The 14,672-nt window shown below is 39.0% G+C and overlaps 1 protein-coding gene across 1 annotated transcript; it reads right to left on the bottom strand.

Moving 5' to 3' along the window:
• Positions 1 to 3,435: 3,435 nt before the first annotated feature.
• Positions 3,436 to 13,837, bottom strand: LOC139135132 (protein shisa-4-like). Its single transcript, XM_070702384.1, has 4 exons — positions 13,712 to 13,837; positions 6,292 to 6,457; positions 5,572 to 5,702; positions 3,436 to 4,082 (listed from the first exon to the last, which is right to left on the bottom strand). The coding sequence occupies exons 1-4, from the start codon at positions 13,776 to 13,778 to the stop codon at positions 3,883 to 3,885; spliced, it is 564 nt and encodes a 187-aa protein (XP_070558485.1). The 5' UTR covers positions 13,779 to 13,837; the 3' UTR covers positions 3,436 to 3,882.
• Between the last annotated feature and the right edge of the window lie 835 nt (positions 13,838 to 14,672).

Below are 14,672 nucleotides of genomic sequence, written 5' to 3'. Positions count from 1 at the left end.
CGGAACGTGTGGCTATGCCTCATAAATTTATGTTCGATTAGAACGACTGTCATGTGACGGAACAAAACATATATACGGACGCAACTTAAGGAAACTACCGAATAGAAAACATCAGCTCTTAGGATTTATAAAACCTCACCCCTGCCCTTAATAACTCACGCATACACACCCGGGGCACACACACATGTACATACACACACGTGAGAGAGAGAGAGAGAGAGAGAGAGAGAGAGAGAGAGAGAGAGAGAGAGAGAGAGAGAGAGAGAGAGAGAGAGAGACAGAGAGAGACAGAGAGAGACACAGGTGCAGCCAACGGAGCTATTCATCGAAAAAGCTATTCCAGGAGCAATTTTCGAGGGCAGGGGAAATTTTGATTTTGCTAGGGCAGGGGACATGTTTTTAGGTGGTAGGGGAGCAAATTTTAGTTTTTTTTGTAGGGCAGGGCGGATATCGGTTGATTGTCCTGGGGACAGGACGTGGCGAAAAAAATTTTTGAGGGGAATTGTTTCCAGGGCAGGGGAAACTGGCAAGTTTTTTTCGCCACAGGGCGAGGGAGCTTCAAAAATTCACAGTGGGGAGGGGAAACAGGCAAAAATAAGTGGGGAGTGGGTAAAAATGAAGTTTGAGTGTGGGAGGGTAAGTCGAAAAATTTTCTGTGGGAGGGCAAATTATGAACAGCTAATTAATTACCCTCTTGACTTAAAATTAGTCAGTTCACATTATTTGTCATGCACAATATATCTTACCATAGTAAGGATCTCTTTAAAAGTGCATTGTTCGTTGGCTGCACCTGAGAGACAGACAGACAGACAGACAGACAGACAGACTTTTTAAAGGTGATTTTGCCAAAATGCAAAGAATCAATATACTTTCAGTCTCAGTGTAACTTCATTGCCAATGCCTCAATATTCGATTCTAGCTCGATAATTAATCGAGAGTTCAATGACGTCATCTGATCGCGTCTATCACATCAATTAGGAGATCGATAGAATGAAGCAGATGTGACAGTATTAAGCTCGAGTGTGGAAACTACAACGATGATGTCCCTTAATTAGGGAAGTCGCAAAGTACACCGGAGCGGAGCTGCTTGTATGAATACCAGTTTAGACGTGCTTGGCGCAGAGCTTAGTACAATAGGATGCATAGCCTGTATATGAATGTGTATATAAAGTTTGTGAGCCGGTGTAAAACTAGCTGTACAAACAGAGTCGCCATTCAGAAATGGTCGTAGTCTATTGGATACTAGTAGTAAGACTGTTTCGCAGACATGTGCCATGGTTTCTGTCTCAAAGTGCCCCCCCCCTTTCCTGACCGTTTGTTGTGCTAGCTGCAGTCTACTTGTAACTCGTTTGTGTCACACACATTATGCACAACAACGCACTCTAGCAACCATATGCTTTTGTACATAATTTTATTGGTATACAATTGAATACATTAAAAATACTAGTGTACTCTCATCCCCTTCAATCAGATCCGAATTATTCATTATCTTAGCTATCTGTTTACAATTTGCATAGTTAGAGGTATTCACATCAATTAAATATAATCTAAGTAAGTAATATATTCTCGATAGATTGAACACACCAAATATTGTACAAAATTTCTTCACTGTAATTTATTTACTTCTAAATAATGTCTTTCAAACGGGATAAGAGTCCATAGACCATCATAAGAGTCGAGTGTCCTATACAAGAGCTCAACACTGTGCTAAAGTATCTGTAGTGAGAGTTTGAGAGTCCGAGTATTTATCACCGAGGCGCGTTCTACCTTAATTTGATCAAGTAATCCCTTCGTCAATCACACACGTCGGTCTGATTTGATGAAGCAATCATCGCATGAAAATTTTTTGAGGCATGGTGTATCTGCTTCCATAGCTACCACGTTATAAAGCTGAGTTTTCTCAGGTAAGGCACAAAAATCAAATAACGTACGTTGGATTCGTCTGTGAGCAGAGCAGCATCTAGAGCATCATGGAAGACAGCAAGGTCGTTATGTTTCGGAAGCAATCGCAGTAGATTACGGTTAAGGTAGAATGCGCCGCGGGGACAAATAGTCAGACACTTCAACAATCTCTTTTTTTTTTTTATCTTACCACATGTACAGGTTAATTTTCATGCAATTGGAGAAAGACAAATTTCACCGTGTTAGTTTTTCCGAAGATAGAAAATTTTACTGGTGTAGCCTACATAGTGTTAAGGCAGGGATGGCGGCCATTCTGAATTTCAAATATCGGTAAATGTTAGGTAATATTTGTTTCCTTAATTCCAAATTTTGCACCCTGTGAACCCTGAATTTTATTTTTGATTTCGAAAAATAATGGTTCAAAGTTTCATTGAGGAAGGTTTGAGCCAAAGTTTAAGTCTTTCACTTTCGAGGCGCATATTACCTTAATGTTGACCGATAGGACAGCAAAATCTACACTGTACTAACTTTTACCACACCCATGTTATTCCTCCATGTAAACTGAGGAAAGGCTAATGTTAGGAGATATCACTCGCTCTTTAACGCCAGACTCTTCGATTCAAAACAGTTGAAAAGCGTTTAACCGAGGTATTTTCGTACTTGTTTTACCCAAAAAATATCAATATTAGAAGCTTTTCCTATTTTAAAGTTGTAAATTGTTACTGTCCGTTGGTGAGTAAGTTTTCACGTAAAATACAAGCAAATACTCTTTTAAAGTTATTACAAATAAAAATGGCTCTCTCCTGTAACCTGACAAAGAATATATATATATATATATATATATATATATATATATATATATATATATATATCAAAGTATTTCGTAAGATATAGATATAATATATATATATATATATATATATATATATATATATATATATATATATATATATATATATATATATATATATATTTCTTTGTCAAAGAAATTCGTAAAGCAATACGGACATTTTCATTTCGTGATTCAAGATAATGGACCATGAAAAATACTCTTGTAAATGAACATACAGCAAAAAAACTAAAAAAAACCTAAAAATACATTTGATATTCGATTGAGTATGAAATTAAAATCTCAAACATTATCAGAAATTCTTTACCAATTCATGTTGAACCTTTGTAATTATTATTTAATGGCCCGATAAGGCTATTTACAGCTAATGTACTTACAGGTCCTCTTCTGATTGCAGGCCATTTTGGGCCTTTAATGTCAGTTCTTGTTTGGTTTAGTCGTGGAGTAGGTATCCCCTCATTAATGTCGTTGGAAGTTTTTTATTCAAAATAGGATATATCGGTTTACATGAGAATTCTATCTTTGACAATAGATGCAACGCTCGTTTTAGTTTCTATTTTTGGTCCAAAACACTTCTATACATGTTAGTCTCACTCTCATCCACTTCAATCAGATCCGAATTATTCATTATTATCTATCTGTTTACAATTTGCATAGTTATAGGTATTCAAATCAATTAAGTCTAATCGAAGTAAGTAATTTATTCTCGATAGATTGAACCTACCAAATATTGTACAAAATTTCTTCACTGTTATTTATTTACTTGTAAATAATGTCTTTCAAACACAGGATAAGAGTCCATAGACCATCATAAGAGTCGAGTGTCCTATACAAGAGCACAAAACTGTGCAAAAGTATCGAACTCACAATCCTAAAGTACCCTACCCGCTCTACGTAACAATGTCCGGCCCCAGGTGTTTCTAAATTGAAATCTATGAATAAAAAGTCCCCCACATCCGAATATATAAACACAGTAATTCGTCGAATAACAGCATGGTCATACATTTGGATACCAATATGTACGATGCAATTCGTTTTCAGCCTGATGACGTCATGATTTAGCCGATGATTTGAACCACTTGCACTTGTTGACTTGTTGGATAAAAACAATGGGCATTATTGGGGGGATGCTACTGCTTGCCCGGATACTCCGGTGGCGGGTCATTCGGGTACTGTTGTTGCCCATATGTGTACTGCTGTTGCTGCTGTGGGTATGGATCGTTGGTATATTGTTGGGTCGGGTAAGTGCCAGCAGCAAACGCAGAGGTTGCAGCAGGCCTGGTATATTGTGGGTTCATGGGCATCGGCTGGTTACCCCCAACAATAACTGCTACAGAATTGAAAAAAAAAGAATAATATAGAGTAAATGTGCAACAAAGTCACTTTTACACAATTTTTCTCATCGGGACATATTGAATCCCATATTAGGTTTGTTGACCATTGGACTGAATAAGACAAGGTTAGGTTGTAACTCAATGGTGAGGTCCGGGGGGGGGGGGGGTACTCCAAATACTCTCATATGGTGTGTGCCGCCCAAGCTGAAAGTACCTATCCACGACGATTCCTGAAACATAAACCATATAAGGAGATTTTCTTGACAAATTAGGGGAGGGGGAGGGTACGATTATTCTACAGCGTGTGAAGGTCTCATATCCTTTATTCCTGCCAGGACCCACATTTAGTAGTCGCGCCAGCGGCTTACTGACTACGCATGCGCTTATTCATAATATACCATGCGAGTAACCGGAAGTGTACCCTTCTTTCATGGGCGCCGCCATGTTTTTTTTTTTTTTGAGTACTCGTAAATAAACAAATACGAAACAAATTATTATTATATAACATTCCATTTATAAAATATACCTCTTTTATTAGCCAGTAAATGTTATTATGCACCTTGTCGCTGATACAGAATATCGTTAATATAGATAAAGGGAGAAAACAGTCGCGCATATGAACGGTGGCATACGCAAAGAATGCTGGGATTGAATTTTAGAAAAGCGCCCCCCAGTGTCAATAATTAAATTCAAAAATTGCCAGTTTTTAGACGGAACGCTTCAGCTTGCAAGTGGAAGTTTGGCAGTGCGGTTACCATTGCAATGATAATGATTGCATGATACGTCCCTTGTTTAACGCAATAGGCTGTTATCAATGTAAAACTTGCCAATTTTTGTCCAAAATTTTTACACGTTACAGAAAATCTATAGGCATACCTGCACTGCTGCAGGGTTTGACGTCCGCGCGTGTACGTATGTGAACTGCTTTCATCAGAGGGAAACTGGGCATAGTTGTCATATATACGTTTATGAAGTAACAATTAATTACATTTTATCATGAATCAATACAAATAACATTGCCAATATTAACCCCTGGCGCGACACCAAGGGCTGAGCCCTATATAGTATTATTTTCCAATGAAAAGTGACCCATGTTAAGGGTTGTTTTCGTGAAAAGTGACCCATTCGGGCGACACATACCTGACGTACACTTTTCTATGGGAGTGCAACCTCCCCCGGGGTCCCAGGGGTGTGGTATCGGTATATGGATTTGGGCTACCTTCTGTGCCTTTGCGCTGGTGTACGAAGGGCTAGGACTTGTGTATGCATATGTTTTGTACGTGCCTTTAGATTTGACATCATCGTGAGCATATTCTAACGTGTGCAAGTTTGCTGAGTTTTTACTTCAACAGCTCCCTGTACAGAGAGAACCTACATATTATACGCTTTATAAAACCATGCAACCAAGCATTCAACCCACGCCCCGTTCCCGATTACCCCCGTTCCAGTCTCTCAGTTGCAACCATCGTATCATTTGATACTTACCATTTTGTTGAGCCTGTTGAGCCCGTTTCTTTTTGTTAGCCCGCACTAAGCAACATACACATATACAGCCTGTAACAGCTGTGCATAGGGTGATGAGGGCATAAATCAACGGTCTTATGATGATGTTAAATCTGGAAAGAAAAGAAAAAAAGTTTTATCTATCTATCCAACAATTTCCATCTGGGTTAAATAACTCACTGAAACAGATCCGACACACACCTAATTAAAATCGAACCATTGGATTTTTTTAATTGGAGGCTATTGTAAATATATGGTGAAAAAAAATACATTGACAAGTTACCAAAATATATGGCGACCTTGCTTCAATTGCACATTACTGTCCAAATCTTGCCTACAATGCCTCAAGCTTGTTTAAGTTTTTCGGGCATGGAAAAAGAAAAGTGCTCTTTCCCGCTCAATGTTAGACTGGTCCCCAGTCGCCTAGCTTTTCTCGGCAGCTGAGTTACTGGCTGGCCAAGCCAAGGTGTTCACCGCACGATCTATGCAACAGCCTATCATCAGCGCGACGGTCCGCTGATGTTTAGTCCTTCAATTTATTACATGTTTTGATACTTATATGCCCACAGACTTGGAGCAAGTCTAGCTCAAGGTCTGTGCATGGGTTATTCAAAGTTTCAAGGGTGTGTTGTTGTCGAATCCATTTTGAAAAGATTCCTGATCCAAAAGAGCTGAATTGCAACAAATTCACTGACCACTTACATCTCAACCCCATCGTTTTTTTCATCTTCGTATTTGCCCTCGTAAGGACAGCATGTCTTGTTCTGCCAGGTTCCACAACAGTACACATTGAAGCCATGATCGCAATCGAATCCATCGTGCCATTCGCCATCTTTGTCGTGGTATCCATCGCAGTACTCACCACCGGCTGTGGCCATCGGCGAAAAAGAGAGGGGAGGGAGAAATACATTAGGCACAATCATAGAGACTTGTCACTTACTTTCTCAGAATTCAAGGAATCATACGGGAAATATTCTTGTACCTTTAATCGGTTCCTAATATTCACTCTTCCCCGTTGCTGTGCTTTTGTGACGTTGACATAATTATCCGCACTCGTTTCTTTTTAAAGAACTCTTCATACCGGACCGTGTCTGCATGTTTTCCTTTGGGACGGCGCTACTCAATAAGCAACCATAGCAAGAACCAAATCACATTCGCCATCTCACAAGCGTGGCTATTACTCAACTAACCAAGTTAGCCCTTTCTTACGGCTTCTGCGGACTAATAGGATTCGTATAACAACAGTGCTGGTGATGGAGGGGCTGTTGAATGGTACAATATACATGCTGTCGATGAATGCAACACCGTGTGAGATGGCTTTACCGATCAATTAGTTGGGGCCATGAAGTGGGCGATAGTATACCCGACATGTGTATGGTTAACACCCAGGGGTTAACAATGCTGTGCATAGTTTTGCATGCAGCTGTCACAGAAAAAAAAACTCCACAGTTATAAAACAGAATATACATCATTGTAAATGTCAAGATTTCATCCTATAGGACTGTTATTGGCTCAATGCACATGCTGGCTTTTGATATCGTTCCAACCGACAGTACAATGCTATGCACGTGTAGATTTTAGGGCCCAAGCCAACCGGCTGGGCCCCTATTGGTTTTATAGGAGTTCAACTTTCTTCTTCTTCTCTTCTTCTTCTACTTCTCTTCTTCTTCTTCTTCTCTTCCGCTCTTTTTTTGTCGACCTAGAACTCAAACACCGCTTACCGCAAACTTCTGAAACTTGCAGGGCTAATAGGTACCTATGAGATCTCGTGCACCTGGGTATAGAAATTTCTAATAGTCGCGCGACCTGGCGGCCATATTGGATTTTCGTAAAATACCAATTTAATTTTAAAAATCTTCTTCTCCAGAACCGACATACAGATTTAGCTGAAATTTTACTCATGGCATCCTTAAAGTGATCTCTTTCAAGTTTGCGAAACCCGTTTGGATCGGTCATGTGATTTGGCCGCCATCTTGGATTTTACGAAAATCGCAATTTAATCATTAAAAATCTTCTCCTCCAGAACCAACACACCGATTTAGCTGAAATTTTACTCATGTCATCCTTTGAGTGATCTCTTTCAAGTTTGCAAAAGACGTTTGGATCGGTCACGTGATTTGGCCGCCATCTTGGATTTTACAAAAATCACAATTTAATCATTAAAAATCTTCTTCTCCTGAACCAACTCACCGATTCAACTGAAATTTTACTCATGTCATCCTTGGAGTGATCTCTTTCAAGTTTGCGAAACCCGTTTGAATCGGTCACGTGATTTGGCCGCCATCTTGGATTTTACGAAAATCGCAATTTAATCATTAAAAATCTTCTTCTCCAGAACCAACACACGATTTAACTGAAATTTTACTCATGTTATCCTTGGAGTGATCTCTTTCAAGTTTGCGAAGGACGATTGGATAGGTTACTTGATTTGGCCGCCATCTTGGATTTTACGAAAATCGCAATTTAATCATTAAAAATCTTCTTCTCCAGAACCACACACAGATTTAGCTGAAATTTTACTCATGTCATCCTTGGAGTGATCTCTTTCAAGTTTGCGAAAGACGTTTGGATCGGTCAAGTGATTTGGCCGCCATCTTGGATTTTACGAAATCGCAATTTAATCATTAAAAATCTTCTTCTCCCGAACCAACTCACAGATTTAACTGAATTTTACTCATGTCATCCTTAGAGTGATCTCTTTCAAGTTTGCGAATGACGTTTGGATCGGTCACGTGATTTGGCCGCCATCTTGGATTTTACGAAAATCGCAATTTAATCATTAAAAATAACTAAGTAACCACAAGTGCTACATCCTTCATATTTGGTATGATGGGAGACCTTATGACACCACATCCTGTACCTCATTAATTATGCGCATATCTAATTCTGAGCCAGCCAATAGAGCTAGAGGTCTTAAATTTGGTATATGGTGATAACTTAGCAATACAATTTTTTGACAAAATATCACGTGACCTCGATGACCTTTGACCTTGAATATACGTATATGTCAATAACTCAGTAACCACAAGTGCTACAGCCTTCATATTTGGTATGATGGGAGACCTTATGACACCACATCCTGTACCTCATTAATTATGCGCATATCTAATTCTGAGCCAGCCAATAGAGCTAGAGGTCTGATTTTTGGTATATATGGATAACTTAGCAATACAATTTTTTTGACATAATGTCACGTGACCTCGATGACCTTTGACCTTGAATATACGTTTATGTCAATAACTCAGTAACCACAAGTGCTACAGCCTTCATATTTGGTATGATGGGAGACCTGATAACACCACACCCTGTACCTCATTAATTATGTGCATATCTAATTCTGAGCCAGCCAATAGAGCTAGAGATCTTATTTTTGGTATATAGGGATAACTTAGCAATACAATTTTTTTGACAAAATATCACGTGACCTCGATGACCTTTGACCTTGAATATACGTATATGTCCATAACTCAGTAACCACAAGTGCTACACCCTTCATATTTGGTATGATGGGAGACCTTATGACACCACATCCTGTACCTCATTAATTATGCGCATATCTAATTCTGAGCCAGCCAATAGAGCTAGAGGTCTGATTTTTGGTATATATGGATAACTTAGCAATACAATTTTTTTGACATAATGTCACGTGACCTCGATGACCTTTGACCTTGAATATACGTATATGTCCATAACTCAGTAACCACAAGTGCTACAGCCTTCATATTTGGTATGATGGGAGACCTTATGACACCACATCCTGTACCTCATTAATTATGCGCATATCTAATTCTGAGCCAGCCAATAGAGCTAGAGGTCCGATTTTTGGTATATAGGGATAACTTAGCATTACAATTTTTTTGACAAAATGTCACGTGACCTCGATGACTTTTGCCCTTAAATATGAGTATATGTCCATAACTCAGTAACCACAAGTGCTACATCCTTCATATTTGGCCGCCATATTGGATTTTACGTAAAACATGCAATTCCCACTGACACGTACAGTAACTATGAGATGATGTTCAAAATCATACTATTCCAAGATCGAATTTTGCACATGATATCATGAGTGCAAGATCTTTCAACCATGTTATCCGCTTGGGCCCCGCCAACGCTGCTTGCAGCTTTAATTATCCCTGATTTTGGTTCATTCGTTGCTGTCTGGTTATGTTGGCTGAAAGAGCGAACCATAAGCTATCTTACTACATATCCGAGAGTATTTGAAGACCCAAAACAAACATACAAAAAGTTAATGACGAAAAAAGGTGTCTGTGCGCGAACGTGATTTTCACAGACATGTGGCTCGGCTTGAAAAGGCATACCATGGTCACATGAAATCAACATTGTAATTTTACTAACTTGTACGAATAGTAATCGTTCGTCATGAAACCGTGTGTATTCAGGTGTTCGTGTGTATCAAGAGATCAAAACTCGAACGATCTTCTGAGCATTCCTGCTTTTATCCAGATATTTGAAGGACCTGAGTTGACCTGAAAGATCTTTTCATAATTATTTGACGGCGATCAATGGTACATGTCATTGAGTTGTACAGTGTATTGGTGTTGAAATTACACCAACATACTCGTAAAAACGATTTTATTAAATCGATAGTTTTATGAAATTTGTATCGCTAATTAACTTGTACGCAGACGACATCTCGCGGTCAGTTCAAGCATATACCCTAAAAGGGTCTTGAAGCGCTTTCATCATACAGCTCTGCGTGCAGATATGTTCATGGTAAAAATAATTCAATGCCTGAGTATACAACGAACGATGCCCGGATACACAGTCCTTCCACAAAGTGGAGGGACTGTGTCGGAACACACTAGATCTGATTGTCGACAAAGCAACGTCCATATCGCATTTAGCGAGGGTTAAACCTAAATATTTCAATCTGAACGATATAAACAGTGTTTAAACAATGTCAGATATTCTATTATTATAGCTTTGTCAATACCAGTGAATTTTTGTGACGTCACCCTCCCCCACCCCCACCCCCCGATTATTACTGATAATGTATCCGGTTATCAAACACTGTGTGGCCCAGATGTTTTCTACATCTACAAATTCACTGGCTTCGCCTCGTACGTTAAGTTTGCTTTCGTCCATTATATAGGCCGTGAGGGGTTACATAATTGCTTAAATATTTCTACACCGAGGAGCTGTGTCTAAATGAAAATGTACCGAATATATTTCCACCACTATTTTCTCAGTGCCTGTTTTCGATTCTATCGTCAAGTTGAGTTTTGAATTATTTTCTGACTTGCCTCTGTTTTCAATCGATCAGCTCATACTTTTGGCCTCCAACCTGAATATCCCCTACATTAGCTTACTAGTATGGGACGATAGCTGTTAAAATAACGTGGAGTATACTTGCGTCACAGCTATGTAAATGAGTTCACATTTTTACACACGGTAGCACAAAAACTTATGGGGCCATATTGTGCGGTTGCGCACATCCCAGTGAACTATATAGTACATGTATAATTATGCATGGAGGTTACAGAGATTATAGTATGAGGTAGGGACTACTCCATGGTGTAATATAAGACGGGTGGTGACGCAACAGCCTTTGCCGTAATGTCAATAATTATTTTCCAAAGTGGTCGTCGAGACCATAAAGAGAAAACCCTCCGTGTAGGGACATATTGAAGATCATCCGACTGATTTGATCTGTGAAACACAGTCCCTCCGTGAAACCATGACTCCCTTTATTAGGGCCCTGTGACCGGCGAAATACACAATCACATGACAGACGGTCCAGCCGCTATAATGTAAACATTGATGAATGTTCACTCGTTCACTCAGCATAGACAGTCTCGCTACTGCTCTCAGTGGTATGTGCCGTACAAAATACATTATAATTCCATGTAATTTCCCTTTAAACTGATGAAAACTTTACCACTTTTATTTGTATAAAGAATATTATTCTCGAAGAGACGAAGGTATGCCTTACAAAGGAGAGAAACGTGAAATATGTCAATGCGAGCTACCAATACCACAGACATACCGACCACTTATCAGTTTTTGATGTTGTCGAAAGGTCGCAGGAATCAACAGGTGTCAGTTAAGGTTCCAGGACAAGAAATTGACTTTTTAAAGCTAACAATTCTCTAGTGATTAATAAGCTCAGAATCCCCGTAAATCATATATTTTCGGAAAGCCTAGATATAGAGGAACATTTTGGTCACCAAAGTGTTACCATTGTTTACATAGCTATCACGTGACAGGTAATTTGCATGACCTTTCAAAAATCGGTTTTCCCTATGTTTTGTTTCAATGCTTTGAGATATGAGGCTGAAATTTTTGTGAGTACAAGCTGTCATAAGGATCTTTCAAAGCATGTCTCAGAATCTATTTAGACCACCTAAAACAAATTTTATGCCAGAAAAACTTCCACAGCGGTGAATATAATCCTAGCTGATTTCTTTAAAATTGTGCTCCAAAAAAACTAAGCAAGATATAACAAATCTGAGACAGACTTTTCAAGAGCGTTGTGTCAGCTTGCATTCAAGAAAGTTTGAGTCAGATATTTTGAAGAATTGAAACAAAACATAGAGAAAACCGATTTTTGAAAGGTTATGCAAATTACCTGTCACGTGATAGTTATGTAAACAATGAAAATACTGTTGTTATCAAAATGTTCCCCCATATCTAGGTTTTCAGAAAATGTACAATTTACGGGGGTTTTGAGCTTATTAACCCCCAGAGAATTGTTAGATTAAAAAGGTCAATTTCTTGTATTGGAACCTTAATACACTGTCCCTTCCATCCTCTACAATTGCAATGCTTTTTGTTTAAACAATAAATGGATGTATAAGGTTAGTATCATCATAGAGAGGAAGTTGAAATATTAGCGACGTGAACCATCTTTACACAATTTAAGGTAGTCTGCACCTCGAAAGCGAAAGACTTAAACTTTTGCTCTAACTTTCCTCAAAGAATCTTTCAATCATTCTCTTTCAAAATCAAGAATAAAAATAGGGGGTCACCGTGCAAATTTGGTACTAGAGAAACAAATTACCCAAGATTTACCGATATTAGAAATTCAAAATGGCCGCCATCCCTGTGTTAACTCTATGGAGAAAAATAAAAATTTTCGAATTTCGAAAAACTAAGCCGGTGAAAAGTTTTCTTTCACCAAGAGCTTTAAAACGAACCCCAACATTTGGTTTATCAGAAGAGAATCGTAAAAGTTTGAGAGTCCGAATATCTGTCCCGAGGTGCGTTCTACCTTAAGGTCCATGGCTCGCCTCAACTCTACCTCTATGACACTCTCGCTTCTATGAATATACTGTTAGCGGCCATACCGGATAAAACACAATAGTACCGTTACGCAATTAATTTTCATTTCCGAGCTGAACGCGGCTTGGTACGAGAATTAATTGGCTTAAGCTAGCGCGGTGTTACTTACACACAAACTGGGTATCGTCGGTTTCATTGCTTGGGAAGATCGGATCACAATGGGCCGAAATGTGCACCGTGGATAATGAAAGTGATCAAGTATTGTGACTTGCAATGTGTTGTATAATCACTCTCTACTACCCCCGCGCACTCACCCTGAGCTAAACATTCAGGTTTCAAACGGTGTTCACTCGTCGTGAACCCAAAAGGAAATGCGTGAGGAAGTTCAGTGAGAGGAAATTTCGCGATTTCTCCCGAATTACAAAGGCATATGTATAGGCTTAGCATCAGCAGTCCAGAAATGCGAAAAACCAGAAGCCAAAAGCGGCACTGTGCTGGACATATCAGCAGACTCGGCTGAAGCTAGCATCCAAAACCTAGCAATCAAACAGCAGAGCGAGACTTTGATCTCCCTTTTTACTCTTCCTTACAAACCTTATATAGTAGAAAGACAAGAATAACATTATTGCATTGTAGTACAACAATCGACAGAGTTAATACTTTCACTTTCACCTGTCTGTGTTTTTGGCGAAGCGGGTTGTTCTGCACAGTCCTGAATCATCAGCTTTTACCCTTAGCGTCGACATTACACGCAGGGCATAATGCTGTGAGCATTTCCCTATTTTGTCACATAAACAGTCAAAAACTAGCAATCTGAAATTCTCTCAACGCATAAACCTTGTCGGTTTCAACAGAATGGTCCTGGGGTTCGCCTTACCTGAGGTGACAGAGATTGCCAATGCCAGCGTTAAAAGTATGCGTAGTACCTCACCCTTCGTCGCCATTTTGCTCTATGACGCGGCCGACGTCCCTTCACAGCGCACCACGCGTGACAGCGCACCTGAATGACAATAGGTGGGTCAAACAAAAAAAAACACACAAAGCGGCACATGACGTCACGTGCTTGATACATCGATGGGGCGGGACTTGTGGGTATGCCTAGATAAATGCATTCCATCATATTTCATATGACAGCGTCTCAAACATAATTGCTATTTAATCCAGAACTGACCATGCAGGTCTCATGGAATCATAAGACGTAGAGTTTTCCTGGTCAAATTAATAACAAGAATTTGGTAACTTTCATTTTATTTATTTAAGTCTATGTATGAAAATGTTAACTATTGTGTTAAATCTAATAATAGCCTCACTGGCATGTTTGAATCTAAAGTAGGAATTTAACAGGGGTATAATCTGAGCCCTAAGTTATTTAACATTGACATAAATGACCTTCCAGGTACTTTTGGCTCCAGTGAGGACAGCCCCATTACATTAGATTCATTGCGCATCAACTGTCTATCATATGCTGATGATCTGCTGTTGATTTCAGAAACTCAAGTAGGTTTGCAAAGTTGTCTTGATAAATTACACTCTTATTGTTTGAAGTGGAAGCTTTCTATTAGTACAAAGAAGTCAAAAGTCATGGTTTTTAACAAAAGTAATCACTTACTGAAAGGTACATTACTTACCTATAATGGACTTGCCCTTGATGTTGTGAAAGAGTATTGTTATCTCGGTTTTGTTTTAACTCCCAATGGCAAATTTCAAGCAAATTTTCACAATCTTAAGATGAAAGCTACTTAAGCTCTTTTTAGTCTTCGTAAAGGTATTTCTTATGATGGGAATTTTTCTGTGAAAGTTGCTTTAGATCTTTTTGATCATTTGATTGTTCCCATTCT

This window comes from Ptychodera flava, chromosome 6, assembly GCF_041260155.1.
Source record: "Ptychodera flava strain L36383 chromosome 6, AS_Pfla_20210202, whole genome shotgun sequence".
NCBI classification, from domain to species: domain Eukaryota; kingdom Metazoa; phylum Hemichordata; class Enteropneusta; family Ptychoderidae; genus Ptychodera; species Ptychodera flava.
The sequence above is the reverse complement of the archived record's forward strand: the minus strand, read 5'-3'. Positions and strand labels throughout refer to the sequence as shown.

Excerpts from the sequence above, each read along its gene's own strand:
- LOC139135132 (XM_070702384.1), bottom strand. The coding sequence starts at position 13,778 with ATGGCGACGAAGGGTGAGGTACTACGCATACTTTTAACGCTGGCATTG. Across the intron at positions 6,458-13,711 it reads GGCAATCTCTGTCACCTCAG|CCGGTGGTGAGTACTGCGAT; the intron begins GTAAGGCGAACC and ends CGATGGCCACAG. Across the intron at positions 4,083-5,571 it reads TCAACAGGCTCAACAAAATG|CAGTTATTGTTGGGGGTAAC; the intron begins GTAAGTATCAAA and ends TCAATTCTGTAG.